The sequence below is a fragment of the Orbicella faveolata genome, unplaced genomic scaffold, assembly GCF_042242905.1.
Source record: "Orbicella faveolata isolate gen_17 unplaced genomic scaffold, um_ofav_v1 contig_14, whole genome shotgun sequence".
Lineage (NCBI taxonomy): Eukaryota > Metazoa > Cnidaria > Anthozoa > Scleractinia > Merulinidae > Orbicella > Orbicella faveolata.
Genome location: NW_028301541.1, coordinates 20350001 through 20364394, shown reverse-complemented (window position 1 = coordinate 20364394; position 14394 = coordinate 20350001). Strand labels below are relative to the sequence as shown.

Genomic DNA, 14394 nt, shown 5'->3' with positions numbered 1-14394 from the left:
CTTGAACAAGGCGTATAATTTTCAACAACACTGCTTCCAGTCTTTCAATAAACCTTCTGTCGTTTGACACATTTGGAGGTGATTATGCGGAGAATATTTCGGAAGAAAACTCTGCATGCCTCGCTTGCTTTTCTAACATGCTTCGTTGAACTCAAGGAATGACTCGCGCTGGCTAATTTCACGCCTTTTCATAAAATCGCTTCGTTTAGATCACACTGAAATGACCACATCATTTTGTCGATATGAAGAAACAGTTATTCCATTCGCCCTTGTTGGGCAGGTTGTTATTTATCACCTCGTATCCAACGTGGTCTCATGGAATAATTGTTAGATATTCACGCAGTCCGACTGTTTGTATACAAACAAAACCAAGCGAGCCCGCCCCCCACGTGACAAAGATTGGCATGCATATAGTTCTTTGTTCAAGGAAAACATTAGCCGCAACAATACATTGCCTTTGTAAAAGATCCGTCTTCTTCAGTCTTGTTTGAATAACTTTTCGTATTTATTTTTCGAAGTCGACATGACGTTTACTAAAATTATCAGATTTAAGGTTCAAAATACAGAAAATCGAAAACAAAAACATCTTGAATTTTTTAAGCCTTTGCCGCGCATTTGAAATAAAAACACGTTTAATCTAGCTTTCAAATGTTGTTCATATCAACCAGAATATAATTCGGTTAAACGTTATAAGCTAATTGTTTATTTACCTTTCCTGTCGTTTTATTTGGAATGCTCCCTTGTTTCCTCGTAAAAATCCTCCCATATCCGCAAGCTTCGCTTTCATTTACTGCGGCGTATTTTGTTTCTTTCATGCCGGTGAGACGAACACTACTCGCGCCCTCTCAAAAGGAAGGTCTTCGTACCCTGGTACCCATCTCAGTGAATTGCTTCATCGTTGACGTGCACATTTAAAAGACGACGCCAACAGTTTGTCTTTTGCATCACATTTTGTATCGCTTATGATCTGCCTGAATCTTGGACAGCTCGATGATGTAAGCAAAATATTTGCATATTAATGACACTTCGAAAACGTAAGAGTTCGTATGGAATTTAGATGTGCGACTTTCGGGCGATAAAATAGTGTCAACATCGCCGATGAAGTTCCCTTTCTCTAGCTAAGTTGAATTTCTAAGTAATTTGGACGACTTTTGGTCAACATATACTGCTATGTATCCTGCCACGTATGGGGGTATATAAAAGGGTAGGGATTTCACAAGTTCAGGTATGTGAAAGGGTAGGGAAATCGGAATACCTTGACTTTCCCCAGAACATGAACTGAACAAAAAATTCTTGTATTTTGGTTAACATCTCTTCTGGTATAGTAATGCTTGATGTTCTCCCGAAATATTGTTCTTTAATTTCATTCGAAGGATTTAGAAAAGGATGAATTCTTCTTAAGTAGTATGTGAAAGGAATACCTTTTTTAATTAACAGATGCACGAAAGGGTTACCTTTTCTGTCAAAGTGGTTTACAAGTGAGGGGTTAGACCTCGGGACCGAGCCTCCCCGTAAAAGAATTTCTTTTAATAGTTTTAAGTACTTAACTCCCACCCCGACTCCCTTGGGCCACGTATCTCAGTAGAACCGATCAGAAGTGAGGTCGATTCGCTTCCGAAATTGCTCGAATTTTTATAGCACAAAAACAGCTTTACATTTTACTTCTTCGTCCCTGTATATGGTGCAAGAAAGTAACAAAGTCCCTACAAAATGAAAATTGTACATAGCTTGTTTCTGTACGGAATTAGCAGCTCCACAAAATCAAATATCAATTTGAAATTGCCGCCATTCATACATCCTTTGCATAAATGGTGCCTAAATTTGAATAATAATACTTTGTACATCCTTAGCCTCGTACTGATGTTTCCAGACAAAGGATTTTTCACAAGAATGTGAGGCTTAAGATGTAAGAAAAAGGTCTGTCCGTACGTGAAACAGATCATAGGCCACCTTTGCACGGTCTGCACTGGGTACCATGGTAGAAAAGAATTCATCAGGGAAGGGTCCTCGCGGCGCTAGGTTTTTGTAATGCGGCTACTGTACACTAACCCCCTCCATGAGAACAAAATTCTCCCTCTTGGTCCTCACTCAAATTATTCATCCGCGCACATAGATATGTTGCTAACATGAAGAAACTCATAGAAATAGATGATGGCAATCATGACCTTAAACTGTATCACCTACCCGGGGGCGATTCCCACATGAAAAGGTCGGGGATGCTCGTCGCCTCGCTTAGGGATAAAAATCAACGATTCTGGTCTCCCTTAGGGTGTTAATGACGAAAGGCCACTATTTTTAGCTGCCAAAGTATCTTTTAGGGTGCACTCGAAGAAATAAAAATTAAAAAGCGTTCTTTTTCTGATTCTATGTCGATTTTCGCTGATCTCCTAAGTCCTGTCTACAGGCGATGGCTCCCTTCCTGAACAGAGGCTGGTAATCGAGCCTATCCCGATTAAAGTGGTATCTTTTAGACGTCAAAGAAAGCCTGAGCCACGACTAGGTTGGACTCCTTTAGGGGTTTAATTCAAATTTTCTGACGAGCATCCTCAATCTTTTCATATGGCGAGGTGGCCGCATTAACAGTGTTTCCTTATAAAAAAATGTATTGGCGTTTCGCTGGGGCAAGAAAAAGAGGCCGTACGCGTAACAACGAGGTGAGCGTAAGGCGGGTTACCTTGATATTCAACAAAATGTCACGATATCCATATATGGTCAATAAGTTAGTGTATACTGAATATATCACAAGATACTTGTGATTTACAAATGAAAGACTGTTCACTGTTATCCACACAAAACAGATACTGCTGTTTCGACAAAGGTTGTCCAAAGAAAGCGTAAAAGCGTATGCGACAATGCCGAAAGGTAGTCTGGGAAACATCCAATAAATTGCAATAAAAGCTCAGAACAATGCCTCGACCGTACAGCGAAGACTTGAGATGGCTGGCAATATGGATGAAAGCGTATTTAGGACACAGCGTTGACGAGGTAGCGGCTGCTTTATACATGTCGCCAAAAACCACTCTTCGCTACGTAACAAAATGCCTGAATCCTGGTGAAGTGAAAGCAGAGACTTTGGGACGACCGTTAAATAGTCTTCTTACGCATCCGCACGTGGAGTTTGTAATAATGGAAGCGGTACTTAACCACCTGGAAAAAACTCTCTCAGAAATTGCACGGAATATCTACGAACGGACAGGGTCAGAACATGCTCTTTCGAGCATATTGCTGTATTTGAAACGGAACCGTTTTAGCCGAAAAAGGGTTTGACAAATATTTCTTGTCAGTGCTACCTTTTGATTTTTCCCTGCTTACGTAAATTTGAGAAGAAAAAACATATTTGTTTATAATTATTTTTGTAATGACTCATCTTAAAGCTGACAACAATTGCCCTTCAAAGATCTGAAACAGACAGAGTACTTTTTAGGTCTGATGTTTGTCTCCTGGATCCCGAGACGGTTGGTGTTCTTGGATGAAAGCGGATTTGTATGTGTTCGTTTGTTGCCGTCTAACACAGCATTTCGTTCTCTGTTTTACTATTATTTAGCCCTAATCGTTCAGTGCTCTCACTTTGTTTGTTTGTTTTTTTATCATTTTATCAGGACAAAAGACATAAACGTACATATGTATATAGCCCGATCGGTAAAAGAGCTGAGGTGAAATGTACGGCGCAGAACCGGGGACCGCGCATAACCGCCATTTCTATTATTCGCACAGAAGGAATGATTGATCTTGGTCTTTTTCAGGGGAACGTCAATGGAGTAACATTTGAAGACTTAGTGGATGAAAAGCTATGCCCCAACTTGCTTTCATTTAACGGAATCAACCCGCGATCAGTGGTCATAATGGGTACAAGAGAATCTTTGGCAACATTAGTTTTATGATCGAATTGTAAAATAATTGTTTCCACTCTGGTCCAAATTCTCTGTTAAAAACATCACTGTAAATAGGCCGCTTCCATAAATTCATTTCTTCCCTTTTTATTTGTCTTTTAGATAATGCGGCTATCCACCATACGCAAGCAGTGATTGACGAAATTAATGCAACGGGAGCGATTATTCTTTTTCTTCCGCCCTACCGTCCTGATTTCATGCCGTGTCAGGAACGTTTTGCACAAGTAAAGAGCTGGATCAGGGAAAACGATGTAGTCTGGCAATTTTGCATGGATCCAAAACTTATGGTTGAAGAAGCGTTCCTTCAAGTCACGGATGAAGAAATCAAAAACTATATTCGACATGCAGAGTATTGTTAATGACCTTTTTTTACAACAGTTACTATTCATGTAAATTATGAAATTGGTTTCAATTATAAAGAGCTCAGTTCCGTCAACAGCTTGTCCTTCTGTGAGGAAAACTCGTTTTCGTCAAAAACACCATCGTTCATATATGAATTATTTCATATAAACTTCACATCATTTCACTCCTAACGGGAAGATATGAACTCAATTAATTAAATAAATAAATAAATAAATATACATTTATATAGCGCCATTTTCCACTAATTGTCCATGGCGCTTTACAATACTTTAAAATTAAAATCCTAATTCTTTAAAAACCTAAAATCCTAAATAATTGACCTCGCTCCCAATGTGTGGCTTCATAGCTCAGTTGGTAGAGCATCGCACCGGTATCGCGGAGGTCACGGGTTCGAATCCCGTTGAAGCCCTGATTTTTTCAGGCTTCTTCTTTCCAATTGCTTAAATTGGAAAATTTACTGCGATGATCATTCTTCACTTTCATCTATAACCGCAGTTCATATATGAATTATTTCAGATAAACTTCATATTAAAAACACCATCGTCGTTCAAACTCTTGAGGTCCTTCAGCTGTTGAAGGATGGCACTACGGATACGTGTCAAAACCAAAAATAAATCAGTTGATTAATTAAAACTGAATACATGCAGGCATAAATCCATCTGTAGGATAAATGTTAAGATGCCCACCTTTTTTCAACGTCCGTAGAATTCCCGGTGAATTCATTGCTGGATGGTTGGGTGTGTTTGACCAAACCTCTCGCCTTCCCAGTAAAACATGGGACGTCCGGAGGGTTGTCTTCGTCGTCGTGGGTTCCGTTTACCTGAAACAAAAAAACAACCCCAACACCTGCATTTTAATTGCCACACAAATGAACTCCAAGTGTTATTAGCAGCAGTTAATATGCTTCAAAAGTCGTAAAATAGTAAGTACAGTAGGTATCAAGCAATGTTTTCAGGGAAATCAGAGAATTGAATGTTTAATGGAATGTTGTTAGGATTCTCATAAAGAAACTTGCCGTTCATTGCCATTAATTTTATTAAAAGTACAATATTTGTACTCCCCTAATTCTAAGGCTTTCGAAATAATTCATTTGTACACATGTTCCCGTTGTTTACTGTTCTTGAACATTGACACCTGCTACAGTTTTGACCCTTATCTAAGTAATTGCGTTTGTTTTCAATAAAATTTTCCTTCCATTTAAAGTGCCTCTTGTTTACGTCGACGCCATTTGTGCGCTGAGTTTATTGTTGGTTTTTGTCTTTCCTCTTAGAGTTTTTGGGCGGTATTCCTATCTCCCTCAAAGACCTACATTTCCAAATTTACATTCCATTCGCCACAAGGTTGAGGAAGAACTACGTTTTGGATGCCTTACCTCTAAAATACCGAAAGAATTATTCCTTTAATTTATTTCCATGTCGACCTGGTTTCCTCTGTTGACAGTAGCCCTAACAATAATAATAATAATAATAATAATAATAACAATAATAATGATAATGATAATAATAATAATAATAATAGCAATAATTTTTTAAGGTATAATAATAACAATAATAATAATAATAATAATAATAATAATAGTATAATAGAGAATGGAAAGTGTTGATTCCACTCTACCCACGGATCTGCTGCGGTCAGTCAACCAATCAAAAGACAAGGTTGCGAGCTCGTGGCTTACCGCAGAGCCCCTTGTTGATCAAGGCTTGGCGCTGAATAAACAAGAATTCAGAGACTCTCTGCGTTTAAGTTATAATGTGCCGCTGTCCGATTTACCAAGCAAGTGTGTTTGTGGTGAGAAGTATACCGCCAGCCATGCCCTGTCTTGCAAAAAGGGAGGGTTTGAGGTGCAAAGACACGATAGCGTTCGCAACCTACTTACCTTATTCTTGGTAAGGTTTGCACAACGTTGAAGTCGAACCACATCCACAACCTCTCGATAATGAGCAATTCAACCTCAGAAGCGCGGTGGCAAGTCCGGAGGCAAGACTGGACATGAAGGCAGGGGGCTTTTGGTCTCGAGGAGTTACTGCATTTTTCGATGTCAGAGTAACGCATGTTAACTCCAAGTGTAACCAGGGGAAAGCAACATTCACAATCTTTAAGGACCAGGAGGAGGAGAAAAAGCGGAAGTACCAACAGAGGGTGCTAGACGTCGAAATGAGATCTTTCACTCCCCTAGTTTTTGGAACCAACGGTGGGATGGGAGCCGATTGTAATTGCTTTCTCAAACGCCTACCCGAGAAGCTCTCAGAAAAGAATGAGGAACCTTATCACATAACTCAGTATTACTTGGATTAGAACATTGCTTTCCTTTGAGATTTTAAGGTCGGTACACACATGTGTGAGAGACTCCAGGACGCCTTTCCACAAAATTCCACGAGGGGATTTCATTGATGACTGCCGCTCAAACGTTAGCCAAGCGTGTGTGCACTAATTTTAGAAAGTGAATAACGGCGTGAACTTGTGAATTAGTGTTTTAGGATCTTTTTAATACTTTTATTTTAATTTAGGAGAAAGTACATTTTTTAAATACACATTTGCAGACCAGGTATTTTTTAATGTCTTTATACAAAAATAAGTTAGAAGTGAGGCGAGGGCAAAACAGTTTGTATTTTACGAAATATATTGGAGGGGATCTTGATGGAATTAGAGATTATTGAAATACGTCATACTTTTATGAAAAAAATAAAACAGAAAGGGAAATTAGTTATTTTGAAACAGTGTATGTTTGATAGTTTTATGAATAAAGTTGTTCTTAATATTATATAGTAATAGTATTAATAATAACAATAACAACAACAATAATAATGTCTTTAATCATTAACATATTTTTTATAATACTAATAATAATGATTAAAATTTATAGGGCGCAAGTTCGCATGAGAATACCGTCAAATGCATCTAAGAAGGAACTAAAATACGCAACTGCATAAAATCACCAGTAGGAACCCATCGCGTCTCCCTCGCTTCTCCCACGTTGTCCTCAATACCTATTCCATCTCGCAACAGACATGGCCGCCTGCACTTCCTAACCAATGGTTACTGTTAGTATTATGATATTTCCAGCGCCGTCAGAGTACGTATCAACGGAGGTTCACCTTCCTCACTGCCTTCCTCAATTGCTCACATACGTAATGCCGCATTACAAAAGCAGTGGTCTTCGTCTGAGTTTCTCAACTATTATGTCCATGTGAGTGCCCTGCATCGAAAAAGCGCTCTCCCATAAGGTACCAAAAGTAAATAGGCGCCCCGGGCACTAAATCGAATCATGACAGTATGTGTTGCGTTTATCGCCATGCAGAATACGGCTATACTTTGTGGCTGAATGATGGTCCAAATAACGACATTAATATTCTTAGACGTAATCAAAAGAAAATCCATTTTTTTTAAAAAATAAAACCGTCGTGAGTAACTAATTGTGTTTCCATATTTACCTGGTGATATTATTGCGTATTTACAAACTGCGCGACAATAAAGATATAAATCCTACAGGTCAATGCTCAGGATTTCCGCTATCAGTGACCAATCTTCTCGAATAATGATAAATAAAGAAACAATTTTTTAGCTAGCGAGAAGCAGAATAGTTTTGTTATGCTCACGGCAAACGTTTCACGGTATAACTATTGTGTTTTCACTGTGTTGTGATTACCATGTCGTGGGTGAACGTCCCAAACCCTTCTCACGTTTTGGCTAAAGGGGAATGGGACGAGACATGGGCGCGGCACGCACCTCTCGCCTTCTTCCCCACTCGACCATTTTGCGTTCGCGATGACTAAACACTCGTCCTAGTGACCGTTAGAGAAAAAAACATGCTGCCAGCAGGCCAAGCAAAGTTTATTTCGTGATTTAGCGTCCAAACTAGAAACACACCGGCATGCCTCAATTCGACAGTACAAAAACATTAACAGTTAGCGAGGGATACGACTTAACGAACCAACGTCATTATTCGAAATGGAGATGTCGCTGTCGGTGTAACTTCTTGTGCAGGAAATGTTGTTCTGTTCGTTTGTGGAAAGTTTTGCTGGTCCTTTTCATACTATTGCTCATTTTTGTTCTAATAGTGCTTCTATTAATGAGGTATGGACCTGGAAGGAGGGAGTTAAGAAGCAGTACAGACTCTCCAGGAGACGTAGGTAAAGTAATATCATGATACATAAATAGTAAATGCCGTATGTTTCGTTTGCGTGGTGGATAGGGCGCATAATAAAATGATGAATGAATTACAACAAAAAAGAGAGAACTAGTTTACTTAAGGTGAACACTTCAATTCACGAGAGACTATTTTTTACTCGCCGGGTTAAGAAAAAGATATTACTTCAACTGACATACTAAGAGGTTCCGTGTGGATTTGAATGTTAGCAGATATTTTGAACTGCTGTTAAAGTGACATACCTGAAGGAATAATATAACATATGCGGATTGGAGGCGGAAAAGGAAAAAGTTATAGCGAACTTCCTCAGGATTATGAAACGAATTTGCACAACCTAAATTTGGGGTAAGACGCCAATTTCTTGAATTGCGTGTCGCAAAACAGAGCTTTCTGCGTGTTATGATATGTTCTGCGCTTCAGTTCTAGAACCTTTCAACCTTTTATCAAAATCTTAGAGGTCAAACATCTTAGAGAATTTTTTTAATTTGGTCTGTATCTGCACTGCACTCTTTGAAAAGTGTCAATGTTTTTATCGGAATGCAATTCAATACTCTTATACTTTATAAACCAAATTTCAAAATGTAACGTATGCCATCTACAAAGGGAAGCGCGGCAATAGATCCCTGAACCGGGAAAGTATAGTTCTTTCAGGTTAGGAAGCAAAACATTACTCTTAAAGAAAATGAAATAATTCTCCTCTTGAAGCAATGACGTTTACCGCAGAAAACACAATTTGACAGCCCTTGAGTATCAAGTAAATAACATTTTAGTTTCCACAAACATTTTAACAACGACTCTCGAAGTGAAGTGATTTATTGATCGCTTAGGGAACGGAAAAATATCATTAGGAATTGATTGTTTTTGGCATAAATACAGCGAAAAACATGTATTCTGTGCATAACAATTTCCTCTTGTAACTACAGTAAATCAATGGGAAATTTACGAAAACAGGAAATGTTTTCGCTTGTAAAAAGCTATAGTTGACACAAGGAATGCAGTAGAAGTCTTTCGTAAAACAGGGCACAAGTACGTAAAATAGAGTTCGTGATGTTTTCTTTCGAGGTGTGAACTGATTTGTAAACTGTTAAGGAGAGTACCGTCTGGCGGTATAAAATTTCAGTAATGGCCTTGTAATTGAGACAACGGAACATTACAAAATTTATCATAATATCTTATTGTTTTTGGCACGGCACACAACTACACAGAAATGTCTGTGTAGTATCAGACGTGCTGTTTCAGTCATTGATTCCGGGGATGATCTTTGTGTCTTTTTACGCAGAGATCCTCTGTTATGAAGAAATCCTGATTCATAAAGCTGAAAAGCTACTTAAAATTTTGATTTTATCTATCGCAAAAAGGTAGCCTGCGAGCAGGTTCACGTTGGAGCCTGCATTGGAGCGCAAGCGCGCGCGCCGTAGACGCGAGCGCGAAATCGAGCGGCGAAGCCGCGAGACAAGAAAGTGAGCCTGCATTGATCTCTGCAAATCTTTCATTTCCACCCCGGAAACCGCAGAAAAAATAATAAGCCAACTAATTTTCACCGGAAGTATGAACTTCGGCAGCTCAGATTTCTCGAGATTTCATAACAACATGCAGGCGCGATATACGCCGGGGGAGAGGAGGGGGGGTACTCCCTTATATGGGCAATATAGGTATGTGCGGCCCTAAATAGCCTGCGTAACTGGCAGTTTAAGCAATTTTTAAGCAAATTGAGCGGGAGCGCACAAAGCGGTGAGGCCGCGAAAACGAGCAGCGAAGCCGTGAGGAACCAGTTGTCTGTCTCCTAGGCTCCTTGAGGCTTCGCCGATAGTTATCGCGGCTTCGCCGCTTTCTTAGCGCGCTTAAATTGCTTAAATTGAGTTACGCAGGCTAGGCCCTAAAGGGTATGGTTTTTCAGCTGTTTTGGTCATAAACAAGGTATCGATTTTAGCCGATTTTGGCTATTTTGGTCAGAAATAGGGCATGGTTTTTGCACTCCAGCCTTGATATGGGTATGTTGTTAAGAAGAAGCTATTTTTTCATCATCGAAAAGAAAATCAGCAGAAGCCCTTCACACATTAGGTTTACGGTAATTTAAGAATGGTCTGAACTAGGGAACTAATTATAACGCAGGTCTGAAACAGAGTTTTGATTTAAGGGTTAAGTCACAAATAGGGTTTCGAATTTTTGGTCAGGTCATAAATAGGGTAGGGAATATCGTAGATTTTGGTCATAAATAGGGTAAGAACTTTGGAAGGCGGGCCGCACACCACCACCCGATTTTTTGGGAGCAACCCCGCCCCCGCCCCCGGGATATACGTTGTTGATAAAGTTTTGCCGAAGAAAAACCGTCAATGTTTATGTCTAGCAAGGACACTCACTTGATTCCTAGTGATCTTGCTTTGGCAGTCTGGTCTTTGATGATGCTTCAAACGGGCAAACGCCTTCGTCTTGTTTCGTTGCCCGCTTGCAATCACATACGTTTGGGATATTAACTCTTCCCATATGCAGTCGGCAACACGACAAGTACGTCTTGATTCTGCTGATTCACTAACATACTTTCAACTGCTATTTCCCGCTCCCTCTTTAGTTTAAAATTTAACCAGAAATAGGCCGGAACTTTGTTAAAACATCAGTAATACGGGCACTCAACACTTCCTCTGACTCCAAATGTGTCAAATGTGGACGACTTGTTTTTTATTGTGAGAACGTGCCGTAAATTACCGACTCCGTGGGGATCTAATCGCTCCTCATCAAACATCATAGATTGATAGTTTTCTTGCCTTTCCCGCATTTCGACCAATGGTATTTCACTTCGCTCAGGCACAGGTTACTCGAATACTATATCAGCAGTTATGTGCTGTTATCTACCTGTGTTTCTGGGTCTTTCTGAGTCATTTAGTAGCCTGCGAACAGGCTCCCGGCGAGGACGGAAAAAAATTTCGGCAAGCGCGAAACGGAAGAATTTGGGTGTCTGGAAAACCAGAATAGCGAACAGCGAATAGTGCGAATAGTGATGAACAGTCTCGAATAGTGGCAAATAGTGGTAAATAGTAACAAATAGGGTACTCAATATCTCGCAATCAACCTCGTAGCAACTTAGGATGGGATTTTTCCGCTAAAAAGCACAGACGCTTATCAGGACAAAAGGTGTTGCTAAACGTAATTTCTTCTGTTTTAACTAGTGCAAAAGCGTAAATACGTCTTTATTAGGTTATCCTTGTGTTTTCTGTTTTCTTAATGTCGGCGATGGACAGCCTACTAGCCTGAGTCCGGAGAAGAAAAGGTAATAAATTCACTGAAATTCTGTTGCTTATTTGGATAATTAATTAACGCTTTATATTAGATCTAAAGCGGTGACTATTGACGACTAATCGTCACTATTCGCCACTTTTCGCGACTGTTTGCCACTATTCGCAGTATTCGAAACTATTCACACTATTCGGGACTATTCGCTATTCGCTATTCGGGTTTTCCAGACACCCGAAGAATTCGCAGGCTAAGGGCTGATAGGCACATCAAAAACAAAGTCTACAGGCTCCCAAGTCCCCGCCCCGATCGCTTCGCTCTCCGAATTCTTCTGTTTCGCGCTTGCTGAAATTTTTTTCCGTCCTCGCCGGGAGCCTGTTCGGAGGCTACTATTGAACATTTACAACTCTAATCTAAGGCAGATGAACTTTCTTTCCGATAGGAACGTTTTATATGAAGTTTGTAGATATCTGACGTTTGTACATATCTGACGTGATCTGAGTTGATCCGCCAAAGGTGACATTCCGCGAGTATAATGTGCCCGTAATCTGTCGAAATTAAAAATCTATCCTTCTGTAAGGCATTTTTGCGATGCGAGCATAATAGAATTTAGAGTATAAAATTTACCGCAATGAGAGTTGTCATTTTCGCCGCCCTCTCGTGCCTAGCTGCGTGTAGATGTCACGCGGTTGCCACGTGATTTGCCGTGTGGCAAACAAAGGTAAAACCACGGAAGCCATGTCGAACGTGGGTCTCCTTCCTGAACGACGGTCAGAAAATGACCATAACACTAGTAGAAATCGTAGATTAAAGAGTGCGTTCGTGCATTGGTAGGTAAAGCAAAAATTATCGGAACAGCATTTTGTGCCTGAAATTGGCCTCCCTCCAGCAGGGGCGAAAACAAATGATTTGATCGCAAAGCACATATATACGAGAGGGTTTGTTCCCATTTGTACATGTGTTACGTAATATTAGTTACGACCGGTCAGTATAAAACACGGACTGTTGTCGGTGGTCGCATTTAGTCCGCAGTCCGCGTTTTAAACACGAGTCCATGTTTTGTACCCAACCCGAAATGCTTATCCGCCTTTTATACCTCGCAGTCCGCCGTCCGTAGTCCTCAGTCCTGTTTTATACTGACCGGAAACCTACGATTCTGGACCGTGTAAATCGACACAAACGATGCCTGTTCCGTCGGTATGCGAGACGACGTGCTTTTAGCACCAAGTCTAAGACAATTATTCTGTTTACGAATACGACTTTGAATCGCCTTGGCTTTAGGGAAACAGTTAATAAGCATTTTCACTTCCGAAACAATGAAACGAAGGATATGTTGGTGTACCAAAGTGATCCTGTGGAAGCTGAACTCTTTTCCCATGTAAACACTTTCGTTGGGTTTATGTTACATATTTTGCGCACAGAAATCTAGGCCAGCGAAGTAAAAAAAAAAACTCATTTCAAAAGCAGCGTTGGTTTTGGTCGAAGAGAAGAGGGCACAAAACACACAGCCAAACTACAGCTTTCTGTTCGTACGAAAAGTCGTACACATTTCGTGAAGACATGTCTGCAAGGTTTTTAAATGCCGTTAACACTAATTTCAAACTTTAAATAAACAGCTTATCCACTACAGTCCACAGTAAGCTGTCTAAACACTCGAAATTCCGCAATATTGCACAACACTCGAAAGAAAGAAGGACGAAAATGGAGATTACGTCATTCGCCCCTGAATAATTTTTTGTGTGTGAGGGGGGGGGGGGGGGGAGGGAAATTGGTGTCCATAGAAAGATACATACAGGAAAACTCGATTAGAACTGCGTTCTGTCGAACGTAATTAAAAGAGATCGATGTTGTGCAATTCCATCTGTTGCCCATCTCAACGGTCCGGAATCCTGAATCCTAGAATTTGATTGGCTAATTACGCGAGGCAGAATTTCACGATACTGACCCCGAGTTACAAACCGCTGACATCCCCTTGCTAGAAACTTAAAGAAATAACATGTATGCATGGCAATTGTTTCCACTGTGGTCTGGGTTTTTAGCTCTCTCTTATCAGTAGAGTTTACGCCCCCCGGAGGGACTCCAATGTAAAAAAGACGGGGATACTCGTCGGAAATTTTGTAAAGAGCCTCTAAGAAAGTAAGAGCTACCAAGATCCTGTTTTGTTGGCGTGGCTTGAATTTTCTTTCTCCCCTAAGAGTTACCAACTCTTGCACAAGTCAACACATTATCCTGTCATATTTTTTTTTGGCTCGATACCCAAAGGTACTGCAAAAGCTTCCGCTGTGGACCTTTTGAGGATAAACACCCTAAGAGGTACCAAATGCGCGTTATAAACCCCTGAAAGGTACAACGAGCACCCCCCGTCATTTTTATACGGGAGTCCACCCGCGAGTTTACGTTCCCCGGGAAGCAAACAACTGTGGAACATCAAATTTATATCAATGAGTTTCTGTTTACCCTACCAGGTGGCGAGAACACAAAAAAACCAACCACCACTGCAAAACCTACAACTCCTGTTACCACATACAGGCACCCACAGGCACCCACGACCACCGTCCCCAGTGACAAAACTTTCTTAGAGTGCGGCGTAGCTATAGTTGGAGGAGGTACGAATTGCACTAGAATGTGCTAACTTTTATAACAGCAGATGTGGGACCTTCCTGTACTTTCGGTAGTTTCATGTGGTACTGTTTATTATGCTGTACAAGGTGGTTCTAACTTTAAAGTCTGTGGGTGAAACCTAGCTAGTGTGTGACAATTCAAATG

The 14394-nt window shown here is 40.4% G+C and overlaps 2 protein-coding genes and 1 pseudogene across 3 annotated transcripts in view; all 3 read left to right on the top strand.

The window, feature by feature from the left end:
• Window positions 1-3003: 3003 nt before the first annotated feature.
• LOC149114442 (uncharacterized) lies at window positions 3004-4436 on the top strand. Its single transcript, XM_089287728.1, has 3 exons — window positions 3004-3261; window positions 3600-3846; window positions 3993-4436. The coding sequence occupies exons 1-3, from the start codon at window positions 3004-3006 to the stop codon at window positions 4247-4249; spliced, it is 762 nt and encodes a 253-aa protein (XP_089143854.1). The 3' UTR covers window positions 4250-4436.
• Window positions 4437-5842: 1406 nt separating this feature from the next.
• Window positions 5843-6922, top strand: LOC149114441 (uncharacterized; annotated as a pseudogene).
• A 1084-nt stretch (window positions 6923-8006) lies between these two features.
• Window positions 8007-14394, top strand: part of LOC110042957 (uncharacterized) — a 13504-nt gene continuing 7116 nt past the window's right edge. Inside the window, exons 1-2 of one of the 2 annotated variants that reach the window (XM_089286970.1) lie at window positions 8007-8383; window positions 14094-14234. In XM_089286970.1, coding sequence (XP_089143096.1) covers window positions 8125-8383; window positions 14094-14234 — 400 coding nt within the window. In that variant the 5' untranslated portion in view covers window positions 8007-8124. The remainder of the gene's footprint in view (window positions 8384-14093; window positions 14235-14394) is intronic. The other variant, XM_089286971.1, reaches the window with a different exon arrangement.